The sequence below is a fragment of the Cavia porcellus genome, unplaced genomic scaffold (genome assembly GCF_034190915.1).
Source record: "Cavia porcellus strain 051 isolate PalLab524CR breed Dunkin Hartley unplaced genomic scaffold, mCavPor4.1 scaffold_1, whole genome shotgun sequence".
Lineage (NCBI taxonomy): Eukaryota > Metazoa > Chordata > Mammalia > Rodentia > Caviidae > Cavia > Cavia porcellus.
This window is the reverse complement of record NW_026947484.1, coordinates 142,041,404-142,059,615: the sequence shown is the minus strand read 5'-3', so window position 1 is coordinate 142,059,615 and position 18,212 is coordinate 142,041,404. Positions and strand designations below refer to the sequence as shown.

The following is an 18,212-nucleotide window of genomic DNA, read 5'->3' as shown; positions in this document are numbered from 1 at the left end:
GGATTATCTGCTAACATCACCCAGAAATTATTGTAGGTCACCTATAGTGTACAGGGCAAAATACTAAATAGTAAACGTACTAAAAGCTAAGAAGCTTCATTATCCCCCAAGTCCTCTGAGAAATAAATGTATATATTTGTTGCATTGGGTTAGGGGTGGTCTAATGCTAAAGTGTAAAATTAAACTGGCCCCACAAAACACACCTCCAAAATTGATAGATATAGCCCCTCCAAAAGCTATAACACCACAAAACAGGCTAAGAGCCATAAGCAGAACCAAGTGGACTGGAGCATTTAAGGCTTGGTTTGCACACTAGGGGATAATACTGCTGCTATCAGCTTTTTCATTTTGCATACCCCAGGTTGAGATAAATAGGGTTAGGAAGTAAAAAAGTCTGTCTCCCACTCCTTTCTGTTCCAAATCTGAGGAAAACATTGTTAACTAGGCAACAAAGGAGAAAAGAAAAAGCAGAAAAGGTCAAATAGCCAGGCATGGTGGCACATGCCTGTAGTCCCAACACTTAGGAGGCTGAGGCAGGAGGAATGCCATGAGACCAACCTGGGCTACATACTGGGTTCAGATTCAGCATTAACTTGGCTAGACCCAGTCTCAAAATAAATAAATAAATAAATAAATAAATAAATTCAAAATTATGACCACTTTGGATGTAGAGGTGAGACCTCCAGGGGGCAGCACTGAGACAGACAAATAGATTTAAAATCACTCAGCCCTCCTCTCCTTGGTCTGGGGCTCCCCACAGTTTCCCACCAGCACTCCTCCCATTCCTTCCAACTTTATTTTTAGCTGCCAGTGGGAGGGGGCAGAATAGCAGAGAAAGTAAAGAAAACAGAAGAGGAAAGGGATAGAGGCACAGAGGACTTCTCACACAGGACAGAACAACCAGGCATGGAGCTTCCCCTCCTCCCTCACCTGTTCTTGCCCCTGGTGTGTCTGACAGGTGAGGGAAGTTAACTTGTTGGTTTCAGGGGGGAATGGATATAGATTGTTTGGAATTGGCACTACTGAGGTTAAAATTTGGGGGAAGTTAGGCAGGAGGTAAATATCAATTCTGTGTTTCATATGTGTGAATGTATTCTTATGTTCCTACATAAGACTGCTTCAGTGTGAAGACTGGCAGAGCGGAAGCTGTCTAGGGCCTTGTGTAAGATTTGTGCCTAATCTGAAACCTTTGTCCTAAACTGGATAGGAATGAGGAAATAGTAAAGAAACATGATGTGACCTTCCAACGTGGCTAGCCTGATTTGCGTACCTCATTCTCCCTACTGTTGGCATCCCTGGGGCATGAGGCATAACTGCCTTACTGTATGTGTGGTCAGAACTTGGGGTTTATATAACCAATGAGCAACAGTTCTTGGTCATACATCCCGGCCAGGTTCCTGGATGCAAAAAGGCTCCCATACAAAACATTTTTCTGAAAGCAAGAAGTTTAAGTTAGAGCTATAGCCATTGATATACTTGTTGGTGGGGTAGCCTGATTGAGTTGTTTGAAAGTAAGGAACAAGACACAAATTTGGGGAGAGAATCATGGAAGGGACAAAAGGCCTGAATTTTTCCTTGCCAGTGCCCTGTATAATCTTTGTTTCCTAAAATACCAGTTTGGTTTCAAGGGAATTGGGATCGAAAGGGAAGAATCAGCCAAAGTATGGTTGAGTGCCTTCCCAGTGGACCAAAGTTTGAGGAAATCATGGAGGTAAACAAGGGGCTTACCCCTGAATTTGGGAAGGTAAATGAGATTTTAAAAAAGAAAAGAAAGAAAACTGACTGGATAAAGACAGGGATGATGGGACCCTTGGCAAACTTTGTGTGTGGACAGGCAGGCAACCCCACCCAGTTAATTACCACTGAGGTTTTCAGGGCTGGAATCAACCAGCAACCTAGACACTGGAAAAAGAGAGAGAGTGTGATATTGTCACTGGGAGTCAAGAAGAATTAGGGGTAAGACGCAGATACACAATGCTCTTTACCATCCTCTTGTTCTTCGCTCTTCATATAGTCCTGGATTTGGGGAGAATTTGTAATAAGTGGTTATTCTAGGGCTGCAGAAAGGCCCTTTCCCGCTTTTTACCCTCGCAGTTTGGAGAGGAAGATGTGTAGGAGGGATGATGTGGAAAAGAGTAACTGGACCTTTCCAGAGATGTCTGTGAATGAGATTTTAGGAGCAGGAATGGAAATACAGCTGTGCATCAGCATGGCAGAGGGCCACAGGACCCAAACATAGGAGGGGATCATCCTGAAAGCTGAGATTAAGTTGCTCCCTATGTCCTTTCTCTGGGTGGCTCTGTCTAGTTACTGGGTGACCGTTTCACACTAACCTCATGATCTTGGCTCCCCAGGTCTCTGTTCCCCCTTTAACCTGGATGCACATCACCCACGCCTATTCACGGGGCCACCAGAGGCTGAATTTGGATACAGTGTCTTACAGCATGTTGTGGGTGGACGGCGATGGTGAGGAGAAAACCAGGGATCCTGGCAGTGCTGACAAATGGGAGAGAAGATAGCTAGGACTCTTTTTTTTTTTTTTTTTTTTTTTTTTGTCTTTTTTGGTACCAGGGATCGAACTCATGACTGCCTGCTTGCAAGGCAGGCGCTTATGCCGCTGAGCTAAATCCCCAGCCTCGATAGGTGGGACTCTTCAGGCCACCTGTTCTTTTGAAAGTGGCTGGGGCTCTTAAGTTGCCACTTCCATATGCTTTCCTTCTGGTCTGTGTCAAAGGTCACATTTGCCCTATACTTATATATTCACATCCTTCTCACAGGATGCTGGTGGGAGCCCCCTGGGATGGGCCTTCAGGTGACCGGAGAGGGGATGTTTATCGATGCCCTGTGGATGGCCCCCACAGTGTCCCTTGTGCCAAGAGCCACTTGGGTAAGAATGCCTGACACCTTCCAAACCCCTTTTATACCTTAGTAGGTAAAATCCTTATACATCAGTTTCTTCATCCCCATAACACATACACTTCCTATTTCCATTCTAATATTGATCCCTTCTCATTCTGTTCCAAAAGCCAATCTAAACTAGACCATCCCATCCGTGACCCCATGTTATCTCCTCCACCTTCCTCCAACCAGGTGATTATCAACTGGGAAATTCATCACATCCTTCTGTGAATATGCACCTGGGGATGTCTCTGCTACAGACAGATGCTGATGGGGGATTCCTGGTGAGCTGAGGAAAGAGTAGGGTCTGTGAAGGTTTGTGGTAGAGAAAAGAACATTGTGGGAAGGGAAACTTGTTCTATGTGGCAACGTCAAGGAGTTTAAACCCCTAGAAAGCACAGTAAGGCTTCTCAGGGAGTGGTCTCAGTGCCTCCTTCAACTAGGAGCATGGGCATTCCTTTCAAAGCTTGGTATAACCGTGTCTCCCACCCATCCCCAGGCCTGTGCTCCTCTCTGGTCTCGTGCTTGTGGAAGCTCTGTCTTCACTTCTGGAATATGTGCCCGTGTGGATGCTTCATTTCAGCCCCAGGAAAGCCTAGCACCCACTGCCCAACGTAAGGCCTGGGGCCTTATTCCCAGAAGGGAGGGCTGGATGGCAAAAAGAGAGAGAAATGGTGTGATGCCTGGCAGAAGCCTGCATGGCTACTCTCATGGCTGCAAACATTTCATGTCTCCCAATAATTCAGACACCTTAAGAAAGCCAAGTCTCCATGCTGTGATCTAACCAATTTAAAAACCTCAGATTAACTGTCTCTACACTTTTTGTCTTGGGCACAGCCTTAATTTTACCATTTTCCTATGTATCATCATGTTCTTCCCTTCTGCCTGCCTGCCTTCCTTCCTCTTTCTTTCTTTCTTTCTTTCTTTCTTTCTTTCTTTCTTTCTTTCTTTCACTAGGAATCAATCTCAGACCCTCATGCTTGCCAGGCAGATGCTGTGCTGCTGAGCTATATCTTTGGCCCATCTCATCATTTTCATACCTTTGTTTCCCTTCATTTCCATTATTCTTTACCCAAATTGCTTTCCTTACAATGTTTTTTCCTCAAACATTTTTAGTCTTCAATATCTTCTTTATGCAGTACCAGGAACTAAATCCAGGGTTTTTCACATGCCAAGCAAGGACTCTACCACTGAACCATAACCCTAGCCCTTCAATACCTTCTTCTTTTTTTTTTTTTTAACTCATTTTATGTTCTACTCTCAAAATAGACCCTCTAAGGCTGTGTGTATAGCCCAGTAATAAAGCATGTACCTAGCATAAACAAAGCCCTGAGTTCAAACCCCAGCAATGGAAAAAAAAAAAAAAAAAAAAAAAAAAAAAAGAGGACCATCTTTCATTCTTCTACAGCCCCGAATAGTGCAGTATTTAAGTCTAGCATTTATTTCCTTTTTTGTTTTTCATAAATTGCATATATGCCTGTTTCCTTTTTGGTTTCTGTACTTTTCCAGGGCCTGGCACAGAATTTTCCTTGCGAGAAAAAGAGATTTTAAAAGTTTGAATTGAATGTGCCTTCCTGTGGTCTCTTCCTTTGTTGACCCTCGCCTAATACCTTTCTTCTTCTTTCTTTCCCATTACCATATCCCTCCCACTAGGCTGCCCCACATACATGGATGTTGTCATTGTGTTGGATGGCTCCAACAGCATTTACCCCTGGTCTGAAGTTCAGACTTTCCTACGGAGGCTGGTAGGGAGATTGTTTATTGATCCAGAGCAGATACAGGTAAGATAAAGCGTTGTGGGTAGGTTTGGAGGTGAAGGGGTAAATGTGGGTGGTGTCTTTTGCAGTATCTAATCCAAGTGTTTATCTCTCCTTTCTCACATCCTTTCTCGTACTTCCTCTCCCTACTTCTTTCATTTGGTGCACAATTTACTCTTAGGTGGGACTGGTGCAATATGGGGAGAGTCCTGTACATGAGTGGTCTCTGGGAGACTTTCGAACTAAAGAAGAAGTAGTGAGAGCAGCAAGAAACCTCAGTCGGCAGGAGGGACGAGAGACAAAGACTGCCCAAGCAATACTGGTGGCTTGGTGAGGCACTGTGAAAGGATATGGAAGACCAGAGTGATGAAGGATGGGGAGGCTCAGGGGAGGCTCTGGGGTGTGGTATGAACATCCCAAGATGTTTTGTGTCATTATCTTTATGTATATATTAATTTGATTTCTTTTAGACAAGGCCTTGCTATTTATGTATTTAGTTATTTTTATTGGTATTGGGGTTTGAACTCGTCATCACTGAGCTAAATCCCTGGCCCAGCCTTACTTTTTAGTGCAGGCTGGCTTTGAACTCATTGTGTAGCCCAGGCTGGCCTCAAACTCCCAATGATCTTCCTGCATCAGCCTCCTGCATGCTGGGATTATAAGCATGTGCTATCATGCCTGGCTTGCATCCTTATCTTTATTTACACCCCAATTGTGCATGGAAGAAGGCTAACTTGGCTGTCACTGTGCTCCCTTTCACTGCTTTTCTATAAAGTGTGTATGTGTCTTTTTATGTCTTTGCTTTATCTCTGTAGACAGAATTCTGTCTCTCTACGCTTCTGCCCCAACTTTGATCCTAGTCCTTAGATTCTCCATCACTCATGTCCTAGCTCTTTTTCCAAGCATGATTCACATCATCTTGGACTTGACATGATCATTTGCCTTTAAATTCTATATTCCCTTAGTGTTTATTTCCAAACACAACATTTGTTGAATGAATCTATGAACAGATGTATTTAGTATTTAATTGCACTAATTATATGCTACTCTGTGCACTGTATGGCATTCAGTCATCTGAGCTCTTACTCTATGCCAGATTCCATGTTAGATATTATTGGGAAATGGCCTAAAAGTCAAGATCCTTGACTGCAAAGAATTGACAGTGCTAAATCGTGTGTGTGTGTGTGTGTGTGTGTGTGTGTGTGTGTGTGTGTTTATATCTGATTATACTTCATTCTTTTCTCTTATCAGCACAGAAGGGTTCAGTCAGTCCCGGGGTGGGCGACCAGAGGCTGCCAGATTACTGGTTGTGGTCACTGATGGAGAATCACATGACGGAGAGGATCTTCCAGCAGCACTAAAGGCCTGTGAAGCTGGAAAAGTGACTCGTTATGGGATTGCGGTGAGAATTGACTCTAGATCTAGAAGTATTGGTAAGGGAAGACCTTGAGGACCAAGAATTTAAAATCAGGGCACTACTACTTTCTGGACTTAAGCCATATTCACCTTCCTTTGCTGGGTTTGGCTATGGTGTATATCAACTCTAACATCTTACTCCATCCATCTTGGTCTCCTGATCTCAGGTTCTTGGTCACTACCTTCGTCGGCATCGAGACCCTAGTTCTTTCCTTCGAGAAATTAGAGAAATTGCCAGTGATCCAGATGAGCGATTCTTTTTCAATGTCACAGATGAGGCTGCACTGACTGATATTGTTGATGCACTAGGAGACCGGATTTTTGGCCTTGAAGGTAAATGCTAACCATGGAGAAAGGAGGCAGAGGGTAAGAGGAATGCTGGAGTATAAGTAGCGTTCTAGAGGGCGATTAATTGCTTAAAGTAGGAACTGTTTTTCCTTGATATTACCTTAATATTTTCTCATACCCAAGGGTCCCATGGAGAAAATGAAAGCTCTTTTGGGCTAGAAATGTCTCAGATTGGTTTTTCTACACATCGGCTAAAGGTTGGACAGACTCCGCCCCCTCCTGACATCTAGCTTCTGACCCCTTTATGCCTCTCTCCAACTTAAATCCCAGGGGCCTTCCAGATTCTTCCTTTAACCAACCTCCATGCTAATCTTCCACTCTTCCCCTAGCTGATTATGGTGTCCCCTCAGGGATCCTCCCATTCCTAGAATGTTTTCTCTTTGTCCCCTCTGTCTTCTCAGTGACCCATCTGGTTCTGCCCCACAGGATGGAATTCTCTTTGGGATGGTGGGGGCCTATGACTGGGGGGGCTCAGTGCTATGGCTTGAAGAAGGGCATCACCTTTTCCCCCAACGAACAGCTCTGGAAGATGAGTTCCCCCCTGCACTACAGAATCATGCAGCCTACCTGGGTGAGTAGCAAGGAGCTGCTAAGGACTGGAAATGTAGGAAGAGGAAGCACTTTCTGGTATTGGAATCAAACTTACCACCTCACACTTGCCAGGAAGATGCCGAATTCTTTCTAAATTCTTCATATAATTTTTGTTATTTGTCCTGGGATTTCCTTCTGTGTCTTTAGGGAGCTTTTCCTTTCTGAATCCATTTTCCTTCCCTTTTACACACTTATAGGTTACTCTGTTTCCTCCATGCTTTTGCCAAGAGGACGTCGCCTCTTTCTCTCTGGGGCTCCTAGGTTTAGACATCGAGGAAAAGTCATCGCCTTCCAGTTTAAGAAAGATGGGACTGTGAGAGTTGCCCACAGCCTTCAGGGGGAGCAGGTAGGGCGTTAAGGGTAAATGGGACCATTAAGTATCCAGGGTCCTTCAGCCTGAGGGGTGTGAGTGGGAAAAGGGGAGAGGGAGGCATGAAACCCCAGTGCTGAATTTTGGCAGAGTCTCTCAGGGATATAAGGATCGGGTTGGTGGGCTGGTAAGTGCCTCTTACCAAGTCTACTGGTTCACAATCACCTTCTCTTTTCTCTGGGTCACTGCTGCCTACCACTCCCCAGATCGGCTCATACTTTGGCAGTGAGCTCTGCCCATTGGATACAGATCGTGATGGAACAACTGATGTCTTACTTGTGGCTGCTCCCATGTTCCTGGGTCCCCAGAACAAGGAGACAGGACGTGTTTATGTATATCGGGTAGGCCAGGTAAGACTTGCTAGGACCTGCTAGGATTTGGGGGAAATGTGGAATAGAGGGGAGGAACATATTGAAGGGCTTGCTGAGAGATTGGGACTACCAAATAAATATCTTCTGTCTTCTTATCTGTACCAGCAGTCTTTGCTGATGCTACAAGGAACACTTCAGCCAGAACCCCCACAGGATGCTCGGTTTGGCTTTGCCATGGGTGCTCTTCCTGATCTAAATCAAGATGGTTTTGCTGATGTGGCTGTGGGGGCTCCACTGGAGGATGGACACCAGGGAGCACTGTACCTGTATCATGGAACCCAGAGTGGAGTCATGCCACATCCTGCCCAGGTCAGGAGTGCCCAGATAATGCAGAGGCACAGTGAAAGGAAGGAGAGGTGTGCTGTTTGCTTATCTATTATCCTCTTGACTTGAGAACCAAATGGAATAAGTGCTTTGACCAGCAGGCAAAAAAATGAGATGGTGGGATACAGTTTACCGGACTAGGGACTCCTGACTACAGACAAGTTTCTTGTGCTTCCTTGCCTAATAGGGCAGGAGGAATGAGAAACCAATCTGTGTGAATCTCTGCCCGCATCTCCTCTCTTTTACTCCCAGCGGATTGCAGCTGTCTCCATGCCACAGTCCCTCAGTTACTTTGGTCGAAGTGTAGATGGCCGGCTAGATCTGGATGGAGATGATCTGGTGGATGTGGCTGTGGGTGCCCAGGGGGCAGCCATCCTGCTAAGGTGAAGAGGCTCCACTTCATGGAGTGGGGAGCAGTGGGGAACACAGCAAAGCTGTTAAGAGCAAGAGCTTTGCAGTCATAAGGGCTCTGGAGTTAAGATTTGGGTTTCTTTGTATTTTTGGCGGCAGCGGCGGGGTATTGGGGGTAACCTGGGATTGAACTCACGACCTCGTGCTTGCCAAGCAGGTGCTTATGCCACTGAGCTAAATCCCTGGCCCCTAGATTTGGGTTTCTAAGTTAGCTTATCCCAATTTATAGAATGAAAATAGTATTAGTACCTGCCAGGCATGGTGGTGCACACCTGTAATCTCAGTACTCAGGAGGCTGAGGCAGCACTGCCACAAGTTTGAGGCCAGCCTGGACCACATAGAGAGGTTTAGCCTGGACTACATAGCAAGACTTTGTCTCAGAAAACTAAAACAAAACAAGACACCTAAAAAGAAAAGAATAGTGTAGTACTGCCTATAGCTTTAATTGTAAGGATCAAGAGAGATAATCCATGTAAGGATTGTAATATGGTTGATACTTAGTGAACTGAACCTATTAACTGACTTCTGTTAAGAGTTCACAAAAGGGAAACTTATGTGCATTCAGTCTCTTGTTCTTTGCTTTGATCATAGAGAGGCAGACATGGGAAGTGCATTTCTCAAAGAACTTACCTTTCACTCATTTCTCATTTCTTTCCTGCCATTCCCAGCTCCCAGCCGATTGTCCATGTGGCCCCATCACTGGATATTACCCCACCAGCCATCAGTGTGGTTCAGAGGGACTGTAGACGGCGCAGGCAGGAGGCAGTCTGCTTGACTGCTGCCCTCTGCTTCCATGTGACCTCCCGGACTCCTGGCCACTGGGACCGCCAGTTCAGTGAGTGACTAGAGTATATTCCTGGGGCCGGTGATTTAGCTTAATGACATAAGCACCTACCTTGCAAGCGCGCAGTCATGAGTTCAATCCCTGGTACCAAAAACAAAATAAAAAACTAGAGTATATCCCCTAGGCAACCCTGGACTCATTGCCTGCCTTGATCTCTGGAGCCCTCTACACCCTCATTCTTGCCTCCCCTTCAGATATGTGGGTGACAGCATCACTGGATGAGTGGACAGCTGGGGTACGTGCAGCATTTGATGGCTCTGGCCAGAGGCTTCCTCCTATGCGTCTCCAGCTCAGCGTGGGAAATGTCACGTGTGAGCAGCTGTACTTCTATGTGCTGGTGAGGAAGAGGCAGGAGCTACTTTCCCCTGAGGACTGTGAAGGAGGAGAAGGCTGGGTCAGAGAATGAATTCTAACTAGACCAGCAAGGAAGTCAAAACAGGGAAAATGAGACAATTCAGACTTTGAGGTCAGTCCGATCAAGATTTGAATACTAGCTCTGGCATTTACTACCATGAACTCTGGCAAGCTACCCAGTCTCCAAATTTGTTTCCTTGTCCACAAAGAGATGATAATAACTATATCATAGGATTTGTATTTTAATTAAATTTAATAGTATTGATAAAATCTTAGCCAATGCCCAGCACACAGGAAGTCCTCCAGAAATGATCACCGTAGTTATCTTATTCTTTCCTACACCTGGATTGCATCTCTAACTTTGATTCCCTCTGGTCCTTGACTCTGTTTTCCCTCAGGATACATCAGATTACCTCCGGCCAGTGGTCTTGACTGTGGCCTTTACCTTGGACAACACAACAAAGCCAGGGCCTGTGCTGGATGAAGGCTCACCTACCTTTCTACAAAAGTTGGTTAGCAGTGGCCAGCCCTACTCTAGCCCTGTGTCCCAATGCTACTCTCCCAGTGCATTCAAGAGAAGGGAAGGGGAGATGTGAGATCACACTGAAATCTGACCTAGGTTCCTCTAATCAAAGCAGCTCCACTTGAGCTAGGCATAGTGGTACATGCCTATAATCCCAGCACATGGGAAGTTGAGGCAGGGGATTCCTGTGAGTTCAGGCCAGTCTGGGCTACACAGAGAGTCCAAGGCCAGCCTGGACTACATAGTGAAACTTTATCTCAAAAAAAAAAAAAAAAAAAAAAAAAAAAAAAAGAAGAGGAAGAAGAAGAAGAAGCAGTAGCAAAGTACATCCACTCTTCTTTTTTCACTTGTGTTAAATAACAACAGTTTCTTTTTGCTTTCTTCTTAGCCCTCAGGCCTTTCTCTCTTTTTCAGGTGCCCTTCTCAAAAGATTGTGGCCCTGACAATGAATGTGTCACAGACTTGGTGCTTCAAGCCAAAATGGACATCAGAGGCTCCAGGTTGGATGGATATGAACTAGGAAAACCGGGGTGACTTGACCTTGCCAGTGGGGAGGGATTTCTTACCCAGGGTAACAGAAGTAAGACTTTTGATGCTCTGTTAACTCCTGGTCTCTCCCGTACTCATCATTCTCAGGAAGGCCCCATTTGTGGTTCAAGGTGGGCGGCAAAAAGTACTGGTATCAGCAACTCTGGAGAACAGAAAGGAAAATGCCTACAACACTAGCCTGAGTCTCACCTTCTCTAAAAATCTCCATCTGGCCAGTCTCATTCCTCAGGTGCCCATAAAGGCTGGGGTTGGGAGGAGGAGGGAAAGGAAGAGGAAGATCGGGGTATTGGCCCTGGCTGTGAGATGTTCTGCAGAGAGCCTCAGTGTTTAGAAGCTGTGGGTAGGAGAGCAGTTGCAGCTCCAGCTCCAGCCTCCACACTCATTCCTCTATCCTCAGAGAGACAGCCCCATAAAGGTGGAATGTGCAGCCCCTATACCTCATGCCCGGCTCTGCAGTGTGGGGCACCCTGTCTTCCAGACTGGTGCTAAGGTGAGTTGGGGCCCAGAGGGAGAAAAGGACTCTGGGAGACCAGGGGCTAGAATCTGTGGGGTCCAGCACAGGGAAGGAGGCACACAAAGGCTCTTATTCCTCTGTAGTTGTTCTACAAGGAAGAATCTACCATTCCCACGTGTCCCCTGCCCCCAGGTGACCTTTCTGCTAGAGTTTGAGTTTAGCTGCACCTCCCTCCTGAGGCAAGTCTTCATGAGGCTGACTGCCAGTAGGTGAGAATAAAGGAAACTTCCTCCAAGCCCTTTCTTGTTGAGTCTTGCCTGGGGGATTAGGGGGAGGAACAGCACTGACTCCTCTATTAGCAGAAAAAGGTATTTGAGGAGGAATTTCAATGTGAGCTTTCCCCCACTGACTCTGCAGCAGTAGCCTGGAGAGGAATAGGACCCTTCAAGATAATACAGCCCAGATATCTGCATACATCCGATATGAGCCTCACCTCCTGTTCTCTAGGTATGGCCCAGCTCCTGACTAGGACCCAGTTCTGATTCCATATTCATAATTCTTTGTTTTTTCCCTCTTTCCATGTGCTTCGTTATTCTCAGAAACATAAAATCTGAGGTTGCTTAGTCTTATTGCCCTTATTCCCACTCATGATGAACTTTCTCTTTTAGACATTTTCCTTTCAGGGCTGGGGATTTAGCTCAATGGCATAAGCACCTGCCTAGCAAGCACAGGGTTGAGTTCAATTCCCAGTACCAAAAAAAAAAAAAAAAAAAAAAAAAAAAGCCCTTTCCTTTCCTAGGTAGGGCTTTATCAGGCACTGAGCATTGGATATGGGGATACAGGATGTGGCCCTAAAGATTATATTGTTGGGGTTGGGGATTTAGCTCAGTGACATAAGCGCCTGCTTTGCAAGCAGGCAATCATGAGTTCGATCCCTGGTACCGATAAAAACGAAAAAGACCAAAAAAAAAAAGATATTCTCTATATTTTGTTCCATTTTTTTTCCTCCATATACCCTTCTCTCTTTGTCCGTATGTTGGTCCTAATTTCCTTGATCTATATGCTATATTGTTGATCATGTACTCCTGTGTCTGGGCCGTGGATATGATATTGTATCTCCTGACTTGGTGTCTACACAGTGAGTCCACCCTGCACCGCTACGAAGTTCACCCTTATAGAATCCTCTCACTGGGTCCTGGTCCTGAATTCAAAACCACTCTTAGGGTAAGAAGCTGGAGAGATCTTGGCATGACAGAGAGGGTGGGTTGGGGACAAGCCACAGCTGTGTGGGAAAAGGATGGGATGGTCTGTCTTAGATTTCAGTAATGTCTAGTGTGAAGGGGGACAGATGGGAAAGGGTCTTCTGTTTCCCACCTCTTTCTATTTCCAATCCTTTCAGGTTCAGAACCTTGGCTGTTATGTGGTCCATGGCCTCGTCGTCTCAGCCCTCCTTCCAGCCGTAGCTCATGGGGGCAGTTACTTCCTGTCAGTCTCCCAAGTCATCACCAACAATGTGAGTCTGAGTAGGAGTGGTGGAACCCTGCCATTTGGCCTGGCAGACTCACTGAAGCGCCCTACTACTCAGAGCTCTTCTTCTCAGAGGACCTTTTTTTTATGTGTATGGATTCTTTGGGAGGAAAGAAAGGGATTATACGTAGGACCAATTCCGGTGTGGGGAGTACATTTCTTCTCAGCTTTCAGATTCCCCCACCAGCCAGGAGGATCTTTCAAGTCGAATATTCCTCTAGGCAAGCTGCAAAGTGCAGAACCTGACTGTGCCCCCACTGCTTCCTGTGCATCCAGAGGAGCTTCAGCACACAGACAGATTGGTATGAATCCTGAGAGTGCGCAGAGGAGGGCTGTGAGCAGATTTGCATGCCTTCTGACGGTGTGAGGGGGTAGAGGTGGAAAGAGGATCTTTCTGTTCTGGGGTTCTGATCTGTCTCTCTCTTCTGATAGAATGGGAGCAACACTCAGTGTCAAGTCGTGAGGTGCCACCTTGGGACGCTGGCAAAGGGAGCTGAGGTCTCTATTGGACTACTGAGGGTAGTTCACAATGAATTTTTCCGACGGGTAAATTTTTCCTTTTTGGCTAGTCTCTTTTCATTCTTGGAACATTAACAGGTTTTAGAGGTAAACAGACCTATTTTGAAGTTTCAGTTTTGCCTTTTACCGGTTATCTGACCATGAGCAAGTTATTGTATTGCTCTGAGGTTTTTCCTGACCTTTAAAACTAAAAAGGTATCTATTTCATAGAGTTGTAAAGAATAAATGAATAATGAGTTGGACATATGGTGAACAGTCAGTAAAACCTAGTAACTATCCCTGTATTATTTTCTTCTGTTGTTGCTTGGTTCTATAATGTCAATTTTCATTAATAGGATACTTAAATTTAACCAGTGCCTCTTATATAAAAGTTGCTGTATTAAGTCAACACTGAGGAGAATTTCCCCAACACTAAGCCCCCCACTGTAGGTGCTTAATGCATTTTGTTAAATAAATTAATTAATACTACATGAAGAATACTTATTGGAGAATAGGGAGGGAGGCGTAAGATTGAATAGTTGAGAGGAATCTAGATTGTGAAACATCTCTGATCTAGGGGGATAAAACTGAACTTAATATGAGAAGTATTCAGAAGTCAGTATGAGTTCCTGAGCAGGGAAATGACATCTTCATTATAAACAGTTATTTAACTGTTTTGTACATTTCCATATACTTTGAATAACACAAGATCCTTGGAATGTAGGCATGTTTTGGAGAAACTTAAGTCTGACAAACTACCCTTTTCTAAGTCTGGTTCTCTTTATATTTTTCTTTTGTACTTTTTTCATTCATTTATTCTTTTAACAAAGATTTATTAAGAAACCACTACAGATTTGGCACTGTGCCAGGCACTGAGGACACAAAAGTTAGACCTTAAATTTTAAGTTCTTATAATTGAGTAGCGAAAGACAGAGAACACAAGACGTATTAGGCTCAAAGATAGAGTACTGGGATAAGCTCAGCTCTGGTAAGGACATTCTTGGCTGCATTGTATGTATGTCTGGTCCCTTTCTTTCTCCTAAAAAGTGACTAGGGCTCAATCATGGGTCTCTACCCTAATGGTTTTATCTGATCCTAATCACTTCCCAAAGCCCCACCTAAACACTATACTTGGATAGAATTTCTATCCTCTTAATATCTCACAATGGAGATGAGATTTCAGTACTTGAAGGCTTGGAGAACACTCAAACCATAACTAAACAATAGCACCAGAATTGGTTGGAGTTAGTAGGAAACACTTTCCTAATTACCAGAGGAGTAAACGTCATCTAAAGAGGGATGGAAGCCAGGCGTGGAGGCATCTGCCTCTAATTCCTGCTACTTAGGAGGCTGTGGCAAGGGATTACCAAATTGGAGGCTAGTCTAGTTTAATTTACCAAACCTCTGTCTCAAAGAAAAAAGGTCTGGCGATATAAAGCACTTCCTGGATACTGCAGGGAAAGAAAAAAGAAAAATAGAGGTTAGTCAAAGAAAAGGAGAGTGGAATGTAATTAGGTAAACAGTGTATTTGATTTTTTTTTTTTTTGTACTAGGAATTGAACTCAGGACCTTGTGCTTGCCAGGCAGGCTGAGCTCTGTGTCTGGCCAGACAGTGTATTTGAAAGACCAAATATTTTCCATCTATTACCCATTTTCTACCAGTAGTCTTCAGCGTTTTCTTCTGATCTTGAAAATCCTGGAAGTTTTGCCACTTAGCCTGAACTTTGTTCTTGGGTTCCAAGACAAAAAAAAAAAATCCAAAAAACAAAAACAAAAACCAACAAACAGAAACCATCTGATGGTGGCTTATTTTAAATATCTTTCTATCCATTTGTTCCACAGGCTAAGTTTAAGTCTCTGACGGTGGTCAGCACCTTTGAGCTGGGAACTGAGGAAAATAGTGTCCTACAGCTGACTGAAGCCACTCGCTGGAGTGAGGTAGGGCTGGCGGCTAAGTGTGAGAGCTGTGAAAATAATGTCATGGGAGGGGACTAAGGGCACTTGTGAACTTTTTTCCAAAACAAATGCTTCTCTATTAGGCAGCAGTTGGTGAGTCAGAAGTGTCATATGAACATGCTAGAGTTCCACTGTCTCCATTCCTCCTCCAGTTGCCATTGAATAGAAAGAAGGTCTTTATTCTGTTTGGAGGCTGGCTTTGCTATAACGTGAGTGAAGCTAACTAGGTTAAAAAGCAGTGTGAAAAAGCAACTCTTCTCCCCACAGAGTCTCCTGGAGGTGATTCAGACTCACCCTATCCCCATCTCCCTGTGGATCCTCATTGGGAGTATCCTTGGGGGGCTGCTCCTGCTTGCTCTTCTTGTTTTCTGCTTGTGGAAGGTAAGCCCTACTTTAGTGGAAGCAGGGAACACTGTGTCTACTATTCAGAATTTCCTTTCTTTTTCGGGGAAAGGCAGTGCTGAATATCAAACTCAGGACCTCACACATGCTGTCAAAGGGTCTGCCATGGAGCTACATCCCCAGTCCAAGGGATCCTTGATTATAGCAAGGGGAGCATACCTCATGCCTGGTGGCTAAGCAGGCTGAGGGTGTCATGCCCAGATCTCCTCCTGTATTCCACAAGTGCTAGTTGAATTAAACTAAGCCAAATAAAATAAATTCAAGTCCTATTTTGGAATCAGAATAAAAGTGAAGACCACAGATAAGTCTGAGGGCTATTGGCAAGGTCCCCAGTCTGGGCATTTGGCAGTGACTCTTATCTCTCCCTCTATAGCTTGGCTTCTTTACCCGTAAGAAAATCCCTGAGGAAGAAAAAAGAGAAGTTGGAGGAATGAATGCAGAATAAGGCTCTAGAAAGGTCTCTCTGGCAGCTTCTTCAAGAGACTTGTGTCAGAGTGGAGGCTCAAGGGCCCGGTGGGATTGAGAAGAAGCCTCTGGACTGTCTTCTCGGACTCACAGCCTGACTTGACTTTTGAGTCATGGGGATGCTGCTGGCAAGAGATGAGGCTTTGCCTCAGACAAGAAGGGCTGGCACCAAAATCAGGAACGCTCACCCTGTACACGATGCTGATTCCACAGTCAACATGGGGTCTGTGTTTGGGGATCCCTGCTTTCCCTATACCCAGGAATCAAAAGAATGTTTGCTTAGGTCCCTGACTCTTCAGAGTCCCTTGCTGTCTTTCTTCACCATTTGCAAATGATGAAGATTATCTGCCTCCATTCAGTACCAACTCTGTCACCTCCCAGCCTGCTCCCCACTCCACAGGAGGGAGCTGATGTTGGCTTGGAAGAAGTAAAGTCAACATCTGCTGCTTTCCTGTGGAGCTGAGTGATTCATAGAGCTGGATGGATAGAGTCAACAGGAAAAAAGGAGGGAGGAGGAAAAGCCACAAGAGACATTCTGTACAATTCCAAGGAACAGAGGAGCCTTTAGACAAGCAACTGCCATCCCCTCTGAAACCTGAGACGAGACTTGGTGGCGCACTCGCCTCCTCAGGTGCTAGGGAAACAGAGCGGCCCCAGGCTTGCTGGGTGAGAATTTCCCCACCCTCAGCCTTCCCTAGCAGCAAAACTAGGGCTGCACGTCTGCTTTTCTGGAGACAGGGGCCCCCGGGTGGCTAAGACTGGAATAGCAGAGGAGACTGCATACCCTAGGCAGTGTTTCCTCTGCTTTTCTCAGATGGTTCTCTTCAAGCCTCAGTGGGACTGCCTTTGGAAGGCAGAGGGAAGGAAAAGGATTCTGTGTTAGGGTGGAAAACCCTTCCATCTTTCCAGCTTTGGGAAGCAGCAGCCCCATGCAATCCAAACAAGTGGGACTGCATTGAAAAGCGAAAGTGGGCAGCATGAAGTTCCTGGAGAGCAAGACTCTACTTCCCAGCATTTGTTTTATAGCACAAATAACTCCTAGGAAAACATTTCTGTGGCAACTTTGGTCATATTTTGTAGGATGTCTCTGTCAGAATCAGTTCGGTAACCCTTACTTGGTATTTACTGGAAATCACCATGGTAATTTCTGTCTCTAACATACCCTGTCCTCATCCCATAGTATGGTTGTGGCTAGTAAAGACAAGTGGATTCTCATAGACATCTCAAAACTTATGTGTTTTTGTGATCAAGATTTTGGATGCCAAAGTCAGTTACCATTTTCCAGAGTGCAGCTTTGATAACCATTTAAAGATCAGCACCCATTTCTACCTGAGAAAAAGGAAACGCCTGATTGGACAGTTCACTAGCAGCCACAGAACTTGTCCTCCCAGGCTGTTCTTAAAGGGCTAGCCACAGTGTTTACTTTGGCATGTCTGTGGCCTTCTGAAGAGGGCCAACCTCTTGGGCATTGTCTCTGTTTCCCAGCACTGTGAACAATATATCAGGTGGTCAGAACAAATAAAGGTCAGTTCAAATACTTCTGGCCGTCTTTGAGTTCCTGAGGGTATAGCATGCTCAGCACTAGTAAGAGGTAAATTCTTAGTTTGCCTGAGACATTACCTAATGGAGTCACTGAAAGGCAAAGTTATGAAGTATTTTGAATATTTGCTCAGACTCTCCCACCACAGATGTGCTCTGACCTCCTGCAAGTCTTACCCCCTTAAGTGATCATAGAGTGTAAACTGTAGTTTTGAGGAGCACAAAGGCCTAAGTTGAAATCTCAGGTCTGCTGATTATTACCTATATGGTCTTGAGCAAATCATAATATCCCAGAGGCACAGATAACAGTAACTACTATGGTTAGGAAAGAAGACAGATGTGGGTTTAAATCTAGGCCATACCACTTCTATTTGTCCTGAGACAGATTTAACTTGTGCTTGTTATGGAGGCACTTGTGCCGCTGAGCTATATTCCCCCCCACCGCCGCCCTCTTTTCTTTTTGAGACAGATTCTCAATATAGTTCAGGCTGGCTTTGAACTCTCTATGTAGCCCAGGCTGGCCTCAAATTCGTGGCCTACCTCAGCCTCCTGAGTGCTAGGATTACAGTCATGCGCGACACACTGCCCAGCTCTTCTCCTTCTCCCTTTCCTTCT

At 45.1% G+C, this 18,212-nt stretch overlaps 1 protein-coding gene across 3 annotated transcripts; it reads left to right on the top strand.

Annotated features, from left to right (window-relative positions):
* Positions 1–54: 54 nt before the first annotated feature.
* On the top strand, positions 55–17,595 carry Itga10 (integrin subunit alpha 10). Of its 3 annotated transcripts, none has more exons than XM_013143149.3 (30): positions 55–958; positions 2,355–2,466; positions 2,778–2,887; positions 3,091–3,182; positions 3,398–3,512; positions 4,552–4,679; positions 4,837–4,985; positions 5,907–6,057; positions 6,239–6,404; positions 6,543–6,616; positions 6,846–6,990; positions 7,208–7,356; positions 7,587–7,730; positions 7,860–8,060; positions 8,328–8,458; positions 9,155–9,321; positions 9,525–9,667; positions 10,083–10,196; positions 10,622–10,707; positions 10,844–10,985; positions 11,154–11,246; positions 11,403–11,479; positions 11,628–11,717; positions 12,350–12,434; positions 12,610–12,723; positions 12,959–13,039; positions 13,170–13,283; positions 15,078–15,173; positions 15,459–15,572; positions 15,967–17,595. In XM_013143149.3, exons 1-30 carry the CDS (start codon positions 907–909, stop codon positions 16,036–16,038), a joined length of 3,507 nt encoding a protein of 1,168 aa, XP_012998603.1. In that variant the 5' UTR covers positions 55–906; the 3' UTR covers positions 16,039–17,595. The 3 variants fall into 3 exon arrangements, with proteins under 3 accessions (XP_012998603.1, XP_003479090.1, XP_012998604.1); XM_003479042.4 differs by having other exon boundaries at positions 7,857–8,060; XM_013143150.3 differs by lacking the exons at positions 55–958; positions 2,778–2,887; positions 3,091–3,182; positions 3,398–3,512 and having other exon boundaries at positions 2,379–2,466; positions 7,857–8,060.
* The last annotated feature ends 617 nt before the right edge of the window (positions 17,596–18,212 follow it).